The 18,157-nt window shown below is 47.1% G+C and overlaps 1 protein-coding gene across 3 annotated transcripts in view; it reads left to right on the forward strand.

The window, feature by feature from the left end:
- Window positions 1-18,157, forward strand: part of LOC134948996 (putative bifunctional UDP-N-acetylglucosamine transferase and deubiquitinase ALG13) — a 479,197-nt gene that overhangs the window by 192,574 nt on the left and 268,466 nt on the right. For 2 of the 3 annotated variants that reach the window (XM_063937323.1, XM_063937325.1), the window contains exons 13-15: window positions 6,548-6,675; window positions 7,612-7,664; window positions 7,763-7,845. In XM_063937323.1, the coding sequence (XP_063793393.1) occupies window positions 6,548-6,675; window positions 7,612-7,664; window positions 7,763-7,845 (264 nt within the window). The remainder of the gene's footprint in view (window positions 1-6,547; window positions 6,676-7,611; window positions 7,665-7,762; window positions 7,846-18,157) is intronic. The other variant, XM_063937324.1, reaches the window with a different exon arrangement.

Consider the following 18,157-nt stretch of genomic DNA (forward strand, 5'->3'; position numbering starts at 1 on the left):
CTATAAAAATAAAATAAGAAACCATGGTCCGGCTCCTGCCGCACCAAACAAAAATCTGATTTGCCTGAGCCAGGGAGCAGGGATATATGGACAGGCCCGTTGCATGCTGGGAGGCCGGAAAGCTTTGACTGGTGCAAATCCGCTGTCGCTCCATCATATCACATTGTTATCCTGTGGATAACCTGTGGACCCTGCCGAAGAAAATTGTATTGCCTGTCCCGGGTGCATCCTCCCTAAAAGACGCAGCTGACCGCAAAATTGAGACTACACTCAAAACTTTTTTATACAGATGCAGGGGTGGCCCAGAGACCCACTATAGCATGTGGGTGGATTACGAGAGCCATTGATAAATGGTTGGGTAACCTAATTGAGGGGTTAGAAACTTGCCTCAAGTGGAGATTATTTTGCTCATGCAACATATACAGGACTCTGCGAACTTTATGGTGGAAGCCATAAAGGGGAGAGGCTTACTTAATGCACGCTCTACAGCTATGGCAGTGTCTGCACGCAGGGTTCTATGGCTACGCCAGTGGACTGCGGATGCGGACTCCAAGAAAGGCGTGGAAGGCCTACCTTTCACAGGCGAGGCCTTATTTGGAGATGAACTAGACAAATGTATCTCCAAAGCTACTGTGGTCCACATACCTACCTTCTGCAGCTTCCCCAGCTAGAAAGGCCTATTCAAGATCTAACTTAGTCCTTTTGGATGGCCAAGTTTAGGGGCAAGGCCAGAGGCTCCTCTACCGCCGCCAGAGGTGCTAAGGTATACCACGGAAACCAGCTACTGCCGGTTCACAGGAACAGAGTTCAGGCTCTGCTTCCTCAAAACCTTCCGCATGACTGTGGACCGCAATGCCTGGAAGACTGTCGAGTGGGAGCCAGGCTAAGCTTCTTCAGTCACATCTGGACAAGATTGTGCCAGGATCCCTGGGTCATAGACCTTATATCCCAGGGCTACAGACTGGAGTTCCAGGAGCTACCACCTCACCGATTCTTCAAATCAGGCTTACCAGTTTCACAAGAGGCAAGAATAACCTTGCAGGACGCCATTCAAAAACTGTTACAGACCCAGGACATTGTTCCAGTTCCACCTCATCTACAAAACAAGGGTTACTATTCCAGCTTGTTTGTAGTACCGAAGCCGGACTGTTCGGTAAGACTGATTCTGAACCTGAAATCGTTGAACCTGACCATTAAGGCCTGAGTGTTCAAATTCAAGGTGGAGTCTCTGAGAGCGGTGATCTCAGGTCTGGAGGAGGGGAAATTCCTAGTGTTTCTGGATTTCAAGTATGCGTACCTTCATATTCCGATCTGGCCACCTCATCAGCCTTATCTACGGTTTGCACTGTAGGACTGTCACTACCAGTTCCAGGCCCTGCCATTTGGTCTCTTCACGGCAGCGAGGGTGTTCACTAAAATGATGGCAAAGATGATGTTTCTACTCCGCAAACAAGAAGTGAACATAATTCCTTACCTGGACGATCTTCTGATAAAGGCACCGTCCAGGGAACAGTTGTTGGAGAACATTGACATCTCAACCAGACTGCTCCTGGATCACAGGTGGATTCTGAACCTACCAAAATCTCACCTAGAACGAACACAGAGGCTTCCTTTCCTGGGAATGATACTGGACACAGAGTCTCAAAGTATTCCAAAGGCAATGGTAATCCAATCGATGGTTCGGGCTGTCCTGAAGCCAACCCGGATCTCTGTGCATCTCTGCATACACCTTCTGGGGAAAATGGTGGCCTCTTACGAGGCGATTCAGTACGGAAGGTTTCATGCAAGGCTCTTCCAGCTAGATCTGTTGGACAAATGGTCCGGATCGTATCTTCACATGCACCAGTGGATTCTTCTGTCACCAAAAGCCAGGATCTCTTTCCTGTGGTGTCACGATACGGGTAACTAGCCGCCGGTTCCTACCTGTTAGGAGCCTCCTGAGATTGGCTCAGCGAGCCATGGCCGGGCTATAGCTATTTTTTTTGTTATTGCCTGCAGCGCTGGTTTTGGCGGCCTCCTCTGTGTGTGCACTTGCGGTGGTGCGGCGCTCTCAGCCCCGTCGCTGCCGCGCCCATGGTCCTCTGCTGGATGTGCGTCCTCTGTGTGCTCCTGCTCCTGATTCCATCCCTGTGGCCGCTGTGCGCGTCGAGTTTCTGCTGCTGCGGCCTCCGCCGCCATTGTTATTTAACACATGGTTTCAGAGTGCTTCTTTCCCTTTCAATCTCAGTCTATGGGCGCAGCCATTTTGGACTTGGATCACATGTCACCATTCTCACCTATCCACAGTGCTCCTGGAGCCAGGAAGGACTTAATTGTCAGCCAATCCCTGCTATCCAGCAGGTATAAATATCCTATCCCAGCACCCAGAAGGTTGTCAGTGATTCAATTCTCTCTCCAGCGATTCCAGTGTGCAGTTCACTGTGGATTCTCCTGTGGACCTTCCTGGTAGCATAGCCTGACTCCCTGGTGGTTTCCCTCTGGGGTGCAGTTCCAGCTCTCCTGTACTAGTGCCCTGTGGTGCAACCTGCCTCTTGTTCCCGCACCCAGCGCTAGCAGAGTGTATGACTCCGACTTCCCAGCAGCCACTCTCCAGCAGTCCTCTATGTACCTTCCTGCCGGTACTCACCAGTATTGTGGAGTACAAATCCTGCGATCCCAAGCTTCTTTCACTGTTTACCTGCGAACCCCAGCTTCTTTCACTGTTTACCTGCGAACCCCAGCTTCATTCACAGTTTACCTGCGAACCCCAGCTTCTTTCACTGTTTACCTGCGAACCCCAGCTTCATTCACTGTTTACCTGCGAACCCCAGCTTCATTCACAGTTTACCTGCGAACCCCAGCTTCATTCACAGTTTACCTGCGAACCCCAGCTTCATTCACAGTTTACCTGCGAACCCCAGCTTCATTCACAGTTTACCTGCGAACCCCAGCTTCATTCACAGTTTACCTGCGAACCCCAGCTTCATTCACAGTTTACCTGCGAACCCCAGCTTCATTCACAGTTTACCTGCGAACCCCAGCTTCATTCACAGTTTACCTGCGAACCCCAGCTTCATTCACAGTTTACCTGCGAACCCCAGCTTCATTCACAGTTTACCTGCGAACCCCAGCTTCATTCACAGTTTACCTGCGAACCCCAGCTTCATTCACAGTTTACCTGCGAACCCCAGCTTCATTCACAGTTTACCTGCGAACCCCAGCTTCATTCACAGTTTACCTGCGAACCCCAGCTTCATTCACTGTTTACCTGCGAACCCCAGCTTCATTCACTGTTTACCTGCGAACCCCAGCTTCATTCACTGTTTACCTGCGAACCCCAGCTTCATTCACGGTTTACCTGCGAACCCCAGCTTCATTCACTGTTTACCTGCGAACCCCAGCTTCATTCACTGTTTACCTGCGAACCCCAGCTTCATTCACTGTTTACCTGCGAACCCCAGCTTCATTCACTGTTTACCTGCGAGCCCAGCTTCATTCACAGCTCTACCTGTGATCCCCAGCATCACGTTATATTATATAGTACTCCCACTCATACTCCAGACTACTGGTCTTAACCAGTTGTGTCCTTGACATTGTGACATTTATTGTTTGGTTGCACATTATTGACTCTTATGATTTAATAAAAACCCTCAGGCATCTCCTGTTGTCGTGGTCACGCCTTCGGGCATTTGGTACTACTGTCTTATCGCATGTCTAGGAGTCTTCTCTCACCTCCTATATTCCGGTACCAGTCAGCCCCTACAACTGAAGCTTCCAGTTACCGACACCAGCCCTCAGTTGTGACATGGTGGCTACAAACTTCTCACCTAGTCGAGGGTCGGAGGTTCGGGATTCAGAATTGGATTCTGCTAACCACAGATGCAAGCCTCAGAGGTTGGGGTGCAGTCGCCCAGGGGGTGCAGTTTCAGGGAAGATGGTCAAGTCAGGAAGTCATCCTTCCAATAAACATCTTGGAACTCAGGGCTGTCTACAACACTCTTCGACTGGCCGCTTTTCTTCTGAATCTTCTATTCAGGCTATTCAGGTCCAGTCGGACAATGTGACGGCAGTGAAATACATAAACTGACAGGGCGGAACGAAAAGCAGAGCAGCAGTGTTAGAGGTGGGTCAAGAATTCTCCTCTGGGCGGAAAAACATGCCGGCAGTAGACAACTGGGAAGCAGACTTCCTCAGCAGACATGACCTGCACCCGGGGGAATGGGGCCTTCACCCGGAGGTGTTCCGGTGGTTGACACCTCTGTGAGGATATTCACAAATCGACATGATGGCCTCTCAACTCTTCAAGAAGCTCAAGCGGTATTGTTCCAGGTTGAGAGACCCACAAGCAGTGGCGGTAGACGCTCTGACAACTCCGTGGGTCTACCAGCTGGTGTACGCGTTTACTCCACTTCCTCTAATCCCAAGAATTATAAAGAATAACAAGAGAAAAGGTACAAGCAATCCTCATTGCTCCAGACTGGCCATGAAGGGCCTGGTACGCGGATCTTCTCGAGATGCTGCTCGAGATCCGTGGCCTCTACCTCTTCACGGGGATCTTCTGCAACATGGCCCGATCATCTATCAAGACTTACCGTGGCTACGTTTAACGGCATGGAAGTTGAACGGCTGATTCTAGTCAGGAGGGGGATTCCTGACAAGGTCATCCCGACTATGATTCAAGCCAGGAAGGGAGTAACGTCTAAACATTACCGCCGTATCTGGAAGAAATAGGTCTCTTGGTGTGAGAGCAGACAATATTCTGTGGTAGAATTCCATCTGGGACGTTTCCTGCTTTTTCTGCTGTCGGGAGTGGATGTGGTCCTACGTCTAGACTCCATAAAAGTCCAGATTTCAGCCTTGTCAATTTTCTTTCAGAAATAATTGGCTTCTCTCCCAGAGGTCCAGATGTTCTTGAAAGGTGTTCTGCACAAACAACCTTTTGAGCACCCCTTCCCCGGCACCTTATGATCTCAATGTGGTGCTGCAGTTCCTCTAATCGGACTGGTTTGAACCGTTGCAGGAGGTAGACGTAAAGTACCTTACGTGGAAGACACTCACACTGTTGGCCTTGTCTTCAGCAAGACGTGTGACATGAGGACAGAGCTGAGCTCAGGACTCGTCAGCAATTTCTTCCTAAGGTGGTGTCAGCGTTTCACATAAACCAACCTATTGTGGTTCCGGTTGTTACGGACACCTCTGCTACTTCAAAGTCTTTGAATGTTGTGAGGTCTTTGAAGGTGTATGTAAAGAGAACAGCTCGTCACAGGAAATCTGATTCGCTGTTCGTTCTCTATGATTCCAATAAAATTGAGTGTCCTGCTTCCAAGCACTCCATTGCACGCTGGATCAGGCTTACTATCCAGCATGCTTATTCCACGGCAGGCTTGCCGGTTCCAAAATCTCTACAGGCCCACTCTACTAGGACGGTGGGTACTTCTTAGGCGGCTGCCCGGGGTGTCTCAGCTTTACAGCTCTGCCGAGCAGCTACTTGGTCAGGTTCAAACACGTTTGCTAAGTTGTACAAGTTTGATACTTTGACCAAACTGAAGGTCCTCAGAGGCCAATCAGTTCTGCAGGAACATCAGCACTCTCCCACCCGGTTTAGGAGCTTTGGTACTTCCCCATGATACTAAATGGATTCCCAGTATCCCCTAGGACGTAAGAGAAAATAGAATTTTAATTTCCTACCGGTAAATCCTTTTCTTGTAGTCTGTAGGGGATACTGGGCATCTGCCCGGTGCTTCTTTCTTCCTGCACTGTCACTTGGTTAAGTAATGTTTGGTTCAGCTGTTGCTGTTTTTCCAGTTTACAAGTTTTGGTTAGCATGGCTTTCCTCTTGTTATGGTTGTACTGGTTCGAAATCTCACCACTCTCCTTTTCTATATCCTTCTCTCAAAGTATGTCCGTCTCCTCGGGCACAGTTTCCTATACTGAGCCTGGTAGGAGGGGCATAGAGGGAGAAGCCAGTACACCTAATCAAACTTCTATAGTGCCCATGTCTCCTAGTGGACCCGTCAATACCCCATGGTACTAAATGGATTCCAAGTATTCCCTACGGACAACGAGAAAAGGATTTACCGGGAAGGTAATTAAAATCCTATTTTAGTTTTATCATGAAATAGATATAAAGATGTGTCCTCAATACACCATGAGCTGCGTTGAGCGATGTAACCTCTTGTTTGCACTAATGTTGATCTTAGGCTCAAAGTGATGCCACATTTAACGCTTAGAGATTGCACTAATTAAATTGACTGTGCGACTGAGTCTGAATCTATACGAAGCACAACAGAACTAAGGGGAGCATAAGGGATGCTCCAAGAAGGGATGTTTGGAGCGACTACAGCAATAGTGTTTTTGGACACATCTGTAGTTGCACCCAACCCACTTGTTCATGTCCATGGGCAACTGAGTATAGCAGGTGCCTGGAAATACTACCACAAGTAATGCCTCTGGCCTAAGTCTGATGTAATTGCTCTTTTGGAAGCATTCTGCATAGCATGATTGCAGCAGGATTTAGTCAGACCTATATGTTGAGCAAGTCTGAGAGTTTTCTTTTATTGTTTCACAGGCACATTGTCCCACTTGTCAATTTAAAACCAGTAACCCAGGTAATCCCTGTCCCTGCATGGAATTCATCCAGTAATCGGAAAGGAACCAACTACCAGAGAATAGCAGCAGGTTACAGCAGTGACATAGGTATGCAAGTTGAAACCTTTTTACCAAATATTAATGCATTTTCTATATTCACATATAGATGTTAATATGTTCACTCGTGTTTAGAACAGGGTTCCTCAACCCTAATCCTGAAGTCCCACCAACAGGTTTGATCTGTGCTGCTGGGCCAGTAACTATGGCACATATTTTCCAGACAAACATTCACAAAACATACCTGTTTGTGGTACTTTAGGAGGGATGCAGTTATAAGGTTGACAGGCAACAAGTTGACATAAGGTTAAAGCCCATTGGGAAGGTTAGGGGTCTTGTAGGGGATGGTTTGACAGTGTAATACTAATGTGTGTTTACATGTTGCCACTTGAGGGGAGGCACCCGATATACCGGCTGTCGGGATCCCGGCGCTCAGCATACCAGCGCCGGTATATTGACAACTATTCTCCCTCCATGGGGTGTCCACGACACCCCTGGAGGGACAATAAATAGCGTTGAGCGCCACTGTGCCCGCAAGGGGCTCTTTTGCGCTTGCCCCGCTGCCGGCATTCAGAGTGCCGGCCAATCCTAGTACACCCCTTAATACATTATCTGTTCTAGTCTCACCAAGTATATGGCCAAAAGATGTAAAATACAGTTTGATACAGTTGTAAAAAAGCATTTTGTACCTTGAACATGTCAAAAAGGGAGAACGGTATGTGTGACTAACATACGGGATGCCGGCGGTCACAATACAGACGCCGGCATCTCGTTGATCATGACAGGGGCGGGGTATTTAAACTCTTCACCCACCTAACCATAATCCTCCCTTACCACAGTCTAACACTAACCTCCCGCTTAGTGCCTACACCTAACCCCCCCCCCCCTTCCCCCTTCCCCCTTCCCCCTTTCAAAGCAATGGTAATACCAGGAACAAAATTCTAAATCTATTCTGGCATTTTTTTTTTTTTCTCTGCTTGTGATTAGAGCTTGACCTCAAATCAAGGAAGAGGCTGTTCAAGAAAGTATGTGGAAAGGAGGTTTGTATGACTGATTTACAGCAGAGGGGTGGTCACACGGCCACTCCGACTGCATCAATATGACGTGTCTTAGCTTTTCTCTAATTCACTGTTTGCAGAATCCAGCAAATATAGCATCTTATGAAAATTTTCGACCTCCTCAATCTCCGCATCGTCAAAGTCGAGGCTTTGGTATTCCAAAGTATGTATTGCTGAATTATTGCTTTGATGTTATCTTTTTTTTTTCTTTTTATCAAGTGGCTTTTTTTTAAAAGTAATGCATTGCATGTGCAGAAATTTGTGGACACCAATCAATACTAGTTCCTTCTAGAGTAAATGTGTGTAGTTGTGTGTTTTACTGTATAGAATTTCTATAGAAGCACACATTAACACTAGATGCACTTTAGGATCTACTAATTTTCACACTTCAAAAAGTGAGTTTGAAAAGAGTCATTATCGCTTTGATGCTGCACAAACCCCTCATCTTGCTATACAAGAGCAATACAACCATCCACTCCATGTGCAACATTTATGATATGAAAACTTGTTACTGTTAGACTATACAATCTAGAAAGATATGTTTTTATATATATGAAAATCTAGAATTACTGTGGCATGAATACAGCAATGCACAACAGTATTAACATTTTATTTGGCAAATCATTAATGGCTCATTAACACGTAATATACAATGGATTTTTTTGGTGCTAAAAAACTGTAATACTGTCTTAAAGGGTTGGGTATGGGTGACCGGCGTTTGGGATCACCATATCGATGCCGGGATCCCGGGGTTGAGAGTTCCTGCAGGGGGCGGCGAGTGAAACGAAGCCCCTTGTGGGCTTGCTGGCAGTGGGAATAGTCCCTGTTAGTTGGGATTGTGAGGGGTCAGGAGACAGGCGTCTGTATTGTGACCGGCTGTCAGGAGACATATAACTACATCCTGTCCTAACAGTGATGAACCAGATATGTAATAGCCATAGTGGTTTTGGGCATGGGGAGCGGCGAGCGAAACAAAGCCCCTCGTGGGCTCGCGGCACTCGCCACACTGCGTGCTCGGTGGCAGTAGGAATAGTCCCTGTTAGTCTGCTTAGCGACTGTCAGGATTGTGAGGGGTCGGGAGACGGGCGTCTGCATTGTGACTGGCAGTCATGAACCAATATATAATAGCTATAGTGGTTTTGGGCATGTCTAGCCTAAGTACCGTTTTTGGCCTTTTACCTTTTGAAACATTGTACTTCATGTTTGTAAATCTTGTACACCTAGACCTAAATTAATTCTTACTGATTTGTCCTCCTACATCTATCCTTTTTGCACCATATGGAGCTATTCCTGTGATGTGCACTTTCCTCTGTTCTGCTACTTTTCCCTTATTTTTGAATCTTTGCCCACATATATTGTACTAGGTACGTAGGATTAGTTTGTTTTGTTGGAATTAGTGTAAAGTTAAAGATTCAGCATAATGATGCAGGACGCAGGTCACTTGTAGGGTGCGCAGGGGGTACAGTGGTTATAACTTGGATGAGGAGAGTGTCTGGGTACCAGATGGTTACATGGAGCCCTGACCTCCCTCTCCACTATAACCCGCCCCCAGCCCTGGCTAGTCAGATTTTAGTTTGGTGCCAGGCAGGAGAGGGTACCATTTTGTGGGGTGCTGCTTTTAAGTGGTTAAACACCCCTCGCCTCCCCCACCACCCCTCACCACCCCTCTGGTAACTTTTTTTATTTTATTTTACTATATTAAGCTTTTTGAGTACTGGGCAGCCTGTGCAAAGTGTCCTACAGGATGCCCTTACAGCTGCCCCAACACCCAGCGCTAATGGCGGCAGCATCTGTGAGCGGGTTGGTGAGTTCCACTGTGGCTTTACAGGTGCAGGAGACCACGGACGATGCTGGTTTGTGTAGGACCCAGATGCTGTGTGCCAGGCACCGCTGGCACGCCGCTAGTTGCAGCCCTTGTACCTATTGACCAATATTAATTTATTCACACATTGTCCAGCCAAACTCTGTGCAAAATACATGTTAAAAAAACAATAATATAATTATACGATCAGAGATAAAAAAAGTCAATACAAAAATATCACCAACATATACAGAAATTTGTTTAAAAAAAGGGTATATATGGTAAAACCTATGAGGACTCAATTTAGAAAAAGTATATAATATCGATTAATAAGATCAACTATTGGTAAAAAAATCAATATCTTAACTGAAGAGAAGGTAGGTCGACACCAGAGTGGATGGATATGTGGAAGGTTTTACACGACAGTGTCAACTCCTTACATAAAAGGTTCGATGACATAACAGCTGTGGGACAGCCGGCTTCTCAGCCAGTGCCTGCCCAGGCGTCTCAAAGGCCATCAGGGGCTCAAAAACGCCCGCTACCTCAGATGGCAGACACAGATGTCGACACGGAGTCTGACTCCAGTGTCGACGATGACGAGACTAATGTACATTCCACTAGGGCCATCCGTTGCATGATTACGGCAATGAAAAATGTGTTGCACATTTCTGACATTAACCCAGGTACCACTAAAAAGGGTATTATGTTTGGGGAGAAAAAGCAACCAATGGTTTTTCCCCCATCAGATGAGTTGAATGAAGTGTGTGAAGAAGCGTGGGCTTCCCCCGATAAGAAACTAGTGATTTCTAAAAAGTTACTGATGGCGTACCCTTTCCCGCCAGAGGACAGGTTACGTTGGGAGACATCCCCGAGGGTGGATAAAGCGCTCACACGCTTGTCAAAAAAGGTGGCACTGCCGTCTCAGGATACGGCCGCCTTAAAGGAGCCTGCGGATAGAAAGCAGGAGGCTATCCTGAAGTCTGTATATACACACTCAGGTACTATACTGAGACCTGCTATTGCTTCAGCATGGATGTGCAGTGCTGCAGCAGCGTGGTCTGATTCCCTGTCTGATAACATTGATTCCCTTGACAGGGACACTATATTGCTAACCATAGAGCATATTAAAGACGTAGTCTTATATATGAGAGATGCACAGAGGGATATTTGCCGGCTGACATCTAGAATTAATGCAATGTCCATTTCTGCCAGGAGAGTATTATGGACTCGGCAGTGGACAGGTGATGCGGATTCTAAAAGGCACATGGAGGTTTTGCCTTACAAGGGTGAGGAATTGTTTGGGGATGGTCTCTCGGACCTAGTTTCCACAGCAACAGCTGGGAAGTCGACATTTTTACCTCGGGTTCCCTCACAGCCTAAGAAAGCACCGTACTATCAGGTACAGTTCTTTCGGCCCCAGAAAGGCAAGCGGGTTAAAGGCGCGTCCTTTCTGCCCAGAGGCAGGGGTAGAGGGAAAAAGCTGCACCATACAGCCAGTTCCCAAGAACAAAAATCCTCCCCTGCTTCCACTAAATCCACCGCATGACGCTGGGGCACCACTGGTGGAGCCAGGTGCGGTGGGGGCCCGTCTCCGGAACTTCAGCGACCGGTGGGTTCGCTCACAGGTGGATCCCTGGGTTCTACAAGTGGTATCTCAGGGATACAAGCTGGAATTCGAGACGTCTCCCCCTCGCCGTTACCTTAAATCAGCCTTGCCAACTACTCCCCAGGACAGGGAGGTAGTGCTGGTGGCAATTCACAAGCTGTACCTCCAGCAGGTGATAATAAAAGTTCCCCTCCTTCAACAGGGACGGGGTTACTATTCCACAATGTTTGTGGTACCGAAACCAGACGGTTCGGTGAGACCCATTCTAAATTTGAAATCCTTGAACACTTCTATAAGGAAGTTCAAGTTCAAAATGGAATCGCTCAGGGCGGTTATTGCAAGCCTGGAAGAGGGGGATTACATGGTATCACTGGACATCAAGGATGCTTACCTGCATGTCCCCATTTACCCACCTCACCAGGTGTACCTCCGTTTTGTGTTACAGGACTGCCATTACCAATTCCAGACGTTGCCGTTTGGTCTGTCCACGGCACCGAGGGTATTTACCAAAGTAATGGCCGAAATGATGATACTCCTTCGAAAGAAGGCAGTTATAATTATCCCGTACTTGGACGATCTCCTTATAAAGGCGAGGTCTAGGGAGCAGTTGTTGGTCGGAGTAGCACTATCTCAGGAAGTGCTACAACAGCACGGCTGGATTCTGAATATTCCAAAGTCGCAGCTGGTTCCTACGACGCGTCTGCTGTTCTTGAAACCAAAACAGGTGTCGGTGCATCGCTGCACGTGAGTCCTGGGAAAGATGGTAGCTTCTTACGAGGCAATTCCATTCGGCAGGTTCCATGCAAGGATTTTTCAGTGGGATCTGTTAGACAAGTGGTCCGGATCACATCTTCAGATGCATCGGCTGATCACCCTGTCCCCGAGGGCCAGGGTGTCTCTGCTGTGGTGGCTGCAGAGTGCTCATCTTCTCGAGGGCCGCAGATTCAGCATACAGGACTGGGTCCTGGTGACCACGGATGCAAGCCTCCGAGGTTGGGGGGCAGTCACTCGGAAGAAACTTCCAATGACAATGGTCGAGTCAGGAGGCTTCCCTACACATAAATATTCTGGAACTAAGGGCCATTTACAATGCCCTCAGCCAGGCAAGACCCCTGCTTCAAAACCAGCCGGTGCTGATTCAGTCAGACAACATCACGGCGGTCGGCCATGTAAACCGACAGGGCGGCACAAGAAGCAGGATGGCGATGACAGAAGCCACAAGGATTCTCCGATGGGCGGAAAATCACGTGATAGCACTGTCAGCAGTGTTCATTCCGGGAGTGGACAACTGGGAAGCATACTTCCTCAGCAGGCACGACCTCCACCCGGGAGAGTGGGGACTTTATCCAGAAGTCTTCCAGCTGATTGTAAATCGTTGGGAAAGGCCACAGGTGGACATGATGGCGTCCCGCCTCAACAAAAAGCTAAAAAGATATTGCGCCAGGTCAAGGGACCCTCAGGCGATAGCTGTGGACGCTCTAGTGACACCGTGGGTGTACCAGTCGGTTTATGTGTTCCCTCCTCTTCCTCTCATACCAAAGGTGCTGAGGATAATAAAAAAGAGAGGAGTAAGAACTATACTTATCGTTCCGGATTGGCCAAGAAGGACTTGGTACCCGGAACTACAAGAAATGATCTCAGAGGACCCTTGGCCTCTGCCTCTCAGACAGGACCTGCTACAGCAGGGGCTCTGTCTGTTCCAAGACTTACCGCGGCTGCGTTTGACGGCATGGCGGTTGAACGCCGGATCCTGATGGAAAAGGGCATTCCGGTTGAAGTCATTCCTACGCTGATAAAGCTAGGAAGGATGTGACAGCAAAACATTATCACCGCATATGGCGAAAATATGTTGCTTGGTGTGAGGCTATGAAGGCCCCCACTGAAGAATTTCAGCTGGGTCGATTTCTACACTTCCTACAGTCAGGAGTGACTATGGGCCTAAAATTGGGATCCATTAATGTCCAGATTTCGTCCCTGTCTATTTTCTTTCAAAAAGAACTGGCTTCACTGCCTGAAGTTCAGACGTTTGTTAAGGGAGTGCTGCCTATTCAGCCCCCTTTTGTGCCCCCAGTGGCACCTTGGGATCTCAACGTTGTGTTGGATTTCCTAAAATCACATTGGTTTGAGCCACTTCAGACCGTGGAATTAAAATATCTCACGTGGAAAGTGGTCATGCTTTTGGCCTTGGCTTCAGCTAGGCGGGTGTCAGAATTGGCGGCTTTGTCCTGTAAAAGCCCCTATCTGATCTTCCATATGGACAGAGCAGAATTGAGGACTCGTCCCCAATTCCTCCCTAAGGTGGTATCAGCGTTTCATTTGAACCAACCTATTGTGGTGCCTGCGGCTACTCGGGACTTGGAGGCTTTCAAGTTGCTGGACGTAGTCCTGGCCCTGAAAATCTATGTTTCTAGGACGGCTAGAGTCAGAAAGACTGACTCGCTGTTTATCCTGCATGCACCCAACAAGCTGGGTGCTCCTGCTTCTAAGCAGACTATTGCTCGCTGGATCTGCTCCACGATTCAACTTGCACACTCTGCGGCTGGGCTGCCGCATCCTAAATCAGTAAAAGCCCATTCCACGAGGAAGGTGGGCTCTTCTTGGGCGGCTGCCCGAGGGGTCTCGGCTTTACAACTTTGCCGAGCTGCTACCTGGTCGGGATCAAACACGTTTGTAAAATTCTACAAGTTTGATACCCTGGCCGAGGAGGACCTTGAGTTTGCTCATTCGGTGCTGCAGAGTCATCCGCACTCTCCCGCCCGTTTGGGAGCTTTGGTATAATCCTCATGGTCCTTACGGAGTTCCCAGCATCGACTAGGACGTCAGAGAAAATAAGAATTTACTCACCGGTAATTCTATTTCTCGTAGTCCGTAGTGGATGCTGGGCGCCCGTCCCAAGTGCGGATTGTCTGCAATACTTGTATATAGTTATTGCCTAACTAAAGGGTTATTGTTATGAGCCATCTGTTCAGTGAGGCTCAGTTGTTATTCATACTGTTAACTGGGTATAGTTATCACGAGTTGTACGGTGTGATTGGTGTGGCTGGTATGAGTCTTACCCGGGATTCCAAATCCTTTCCTTGTTGTGTCAGCTCTTCCGGGCACAGTTTCTCTAACTGAGGTCTGGAGGAGGGGCATAGAGGGAGGAGCCAGTGCACACCAGTAGTCCTAATTCTTTCTTAGAGTGCCCAGTCTCCTGCGGAGCCCGTCTATTCCCCATGGTCCTTACGGAGTTCCCAGTATCCACTACGGACTACGAGAAATAGAATTACCGGTGAGTAAATTCTTATTATTAATGCTGTCTTAAGAGATTTATATATATATATATATATATATATATATATATATATATATATATATATATATATATATATATTTATATATATATATATATATATATATATATATATATATATATATATATATATATATATATATATATATATATATATATATAAAACATGCCGAAAGAGACATGAGTATACTGGGTCCTAGAGACAAAGCTATGTCTGTTTCTGCTTGACGTGTCCTGTAGAATACGCAATGGACAGATGATGCCGACTTAAGAGGCATATGGAAGGCTGAGGATTGTGTGGAGAAGGGTTCTCTGACCTGGTCTCCACAGCTATAGCTGGTAATTCTGTTTTGCCTTATATTCCTGCACAGCCTAGGAAAGCACGACATTATCAAATGCAGCCTTTAGAACAAAGAAACAAGAAAGTCCGAGGTGCGTCCTTTCTTGCCAGAGGCGGGGGCAGAGGAAAGAAGCTGCACAACACAGCTAGGTCCCAGGAACAGAAGTCCTCCCCGGCCTCTACAATAATCCACCGCATGTCGCTGGGGCGCCACAAGGCGGAGCTAGGCCCGGTGGGGGCACGCCTGCGTAAGTTCAGCCACAAGTGGGTTCACTCCCTGTTAGATCCCTGGGCAATAGATAGTGTCTCAGGGATGCAAGCTGGACTTTGAGAAGATGCCACCTCACCGACGGCCCTGCCGGCTTCCCCCCCACGAGAGGGAAACAGTGTTAACTGCAATTCACAAATTGTATCTACAGCAGGTGGTGGTCAAGATTCCCCTCCTTCAACGAGGAAAGGGTTACTATTCGACCATGTTTGTAGTACCGAAACCGGACGGTTCGGTCAGACCCATATTGAATTTAAAATCCCTGAACATATACCTGAAAAGATTCAAGTTCAAGATGGAATCGCTGAGAGCGGTCATCGCAAGCCTGGAAGGGGGGGATTTTATGGTGTCTCTGGACATAAAGGATGCATACCTTCATGTCCCCATTTATCCACCTCATTAGGCGTACCTCAGATTTGTGGTACAGGATTGTCATTACCCATTCCAGACGTTGCCGTTTGATCTGTTCACGGCACCGAGAATATTTACCAAGGTAATGGCAGAAATGATGGGCTTCTGCGAAAGCAAGGAGTCACAATTATCCCATACTGGGACGATCTCCTCATAAAGGCGAGGTCCAGAGAGCAGTTGCTGATCAGCGTAGCACACTCTTGGGAAGTGTTGCAACAGCACGGCTGGATTCTGAATATTCCAAGGTCGCAGCTGATTCCTACGACGCGTCTGCCCTTCCTGGGCATGATTCTGGACACAGACCAGAAGAAGGTTTTTCTCCCAGCGGAGAAGGCTCAGGAGCTCGTGACTCTGGTCAGAGGCCTCTTAAAACCAAAACAGGTGTCGGTGCATCAATGCATGCGAGTCCTGGGAAAGTTGGTGGCGTCTTACGAAGCCATTCCCTTCGGCAGGTTCCATGCGAGGAACTTTCAGTGGGACCTGCTGGACAAGTGGTCCGGATCGCATCTTCAGATGCATCGGCTGATCACCCTATCCCCAAGGGCCAGGGTGTCTCTTCTGTGGTGGCTGCAGAGTGCTCACCTTCTCGAGGGCCGCAGGTTCGGCATACAGGACTGGGTCCTGGTGACCACGGATGCAAGCCTCCGAGGATGGGGGGCAGTCACTCAGGGAAGAAACTTCCAAGGGCGGTGGTCAAGTCAGGAAACTTGTCTGCACATCAATATCCTGGAACTAAGGGCCATATACAACGCCCTGAGTCAAGCGGAGCATCTGCTTCGCAACCAACCGGTGCTGATTCAGTCAGACAACATCACTGCAGTGGCTCATGTAAACCGCCAGGGCGGCACAAGAAGCAGGGTGGCGATGGCAGAAGCCACCAGAATTCTTCGCTGGGCGGAGAATCACGTGCAAGCACTGTCAGCAGTGTTCATTCCGGGAGTGGACAATTGGGAAGCAGACTTCCTCAGCAGGCACGACCTCCACCCGGGAGAGTGGGGACTTCATCAAGAAGTCTTCACACAGATTACAAATCGCTGGGAACTGCCACAGGTGGACATGATGGCGTCCCGCCTCAACAAAAAGCTACAAATGTATTGCGCCAGGTCAAGATACCCTCAGGCGATAGCTGTGGACGCACTAGTGACACCGTTGGTGTTCCAGTCGGTTTATGTGTTTCCTCCTCTTCCTCTCATACCCAAGGTGCTGAGAATCGTAAGAAAAAGAGGAGTGAGAACAATACTCATTGTTCTGGATTGGCCAAGAAGGACTTGGTATCCGGAACTGCAAGAAATGATCGCAGAGGACCCATGGCCTCTGCCACTCAGACCGGATCTATTGCAACAGGGGCCTTGTCTGTACCAAGACTTACCGTGGCTGCGTTTGACGGCATGGCGGTTGAACGCCGGATCCTAACAGAAAAAGGCATTCCGGATGAGGTTATTCCTATGCTAATAAAGGCTAGGAAGGACGTGACGGCTAAGCATTATCACCGTATATGGCGCAAATATGTTGCTTGGTGTGAGGCCAGGAATGCCCCTACAGAGGAATTCCAGCTGGGCCGTTTCCTTCACTTCCTACAGTCGGGAGTATTGATTTATGGAATCATATTTATGACTATTAATATTTAATATATCATATATGGTTATTAATATATGGATATATTTTAATTAATATGCGTTTATCATATATATCTGCAAATATATTATGTCAGGCTTACAAATTAATTGGCTGATAAATATATGCAGTCCATATATATATATATATATATATATATATATATATATATATATATATATATATATATATATATATATATGACTTATGAAATTATGAAGTTAAGATTCCTTAAAGAGAGTTCAAGCTTGAATATTACCGCTCTTTTTATATGATTATTTATTTACAGGCAGATCAAATCGTACAGAATAAGATATACACAGTAGTGATATATATACTAATTATTATATTAAGCTATGCTATGCTTCCTTCGTTATGTAACATAAAACAACATGACATAAGTTTCACAAACAGTTCAATTGCTAACATAAAATGTATACTTGCAAGTTAAAGATTGCCATCCCAAGAATCATTCCTTCTGCATGTTCTCCATGACTTCTCCTCCTGACTGACTTCCTTCCTTCTCTCCTTCCTCCTTCTCCTAACTCCTAACTAAAAAGCCTGCTCCTTTTATCCCATATTTTACCAATTCAAACTATCAAATTCTCATAGTTTCCAATGGAATAGGTAATTATAGGTTTGTCAGATTCCAAGGTGTAATAAAACAAACATTGAACTGGGCTGTCGTGTCCTGTTCACGGAGGCATGGTGTCATAAAAGTGTGGTGTCCACACTGCCTTAAGCAAGTATAGTATTGTAAAATCTGGAATGTCTTTTCATCCAAAGTTCTGTTGTATTGACAAGTTTTCCTGGGGTGGGTTACACCATGTTTTATCAATGGATGTGATCTCTTTTCATAGTAGTTAATTTATGGTCCCTAGCTTTAACCTCTACTGGACAATAGACAAACCAGTTTTATAATTGCTAAAGGTATTGCGAATCTTGATTCTGATCTACTGTAAGCACACCTGTGAATTCCAATGACCAACAGAGCTCTGTCACATACCTATTATCATTTATGGCCTAATACCTTTTCTCTACAATGACTCTTGATCTTACTGTGACCTCTCTAGCCTTATTTATGGCTAGAGCAGAATAAACCTGTTCCCTACACTGTTTTACCATCTTGCAGTAAAACACAAA

Source organism: Pseudophryne corroboree, chromosome 8 (assembly GCF_028390025.1).
Source record: "Pseudophryne corroboree isolate aPseCor3 chromosome 8, aPseCor3.hap2, whole genome shotgun sequence".
Lineage (NCBI taxonomy): Eukaryota > Metazoa > Chordata > Amphibia > Anura > Myobatrachidae > Pseudophryne > Pseudophryne corroboree.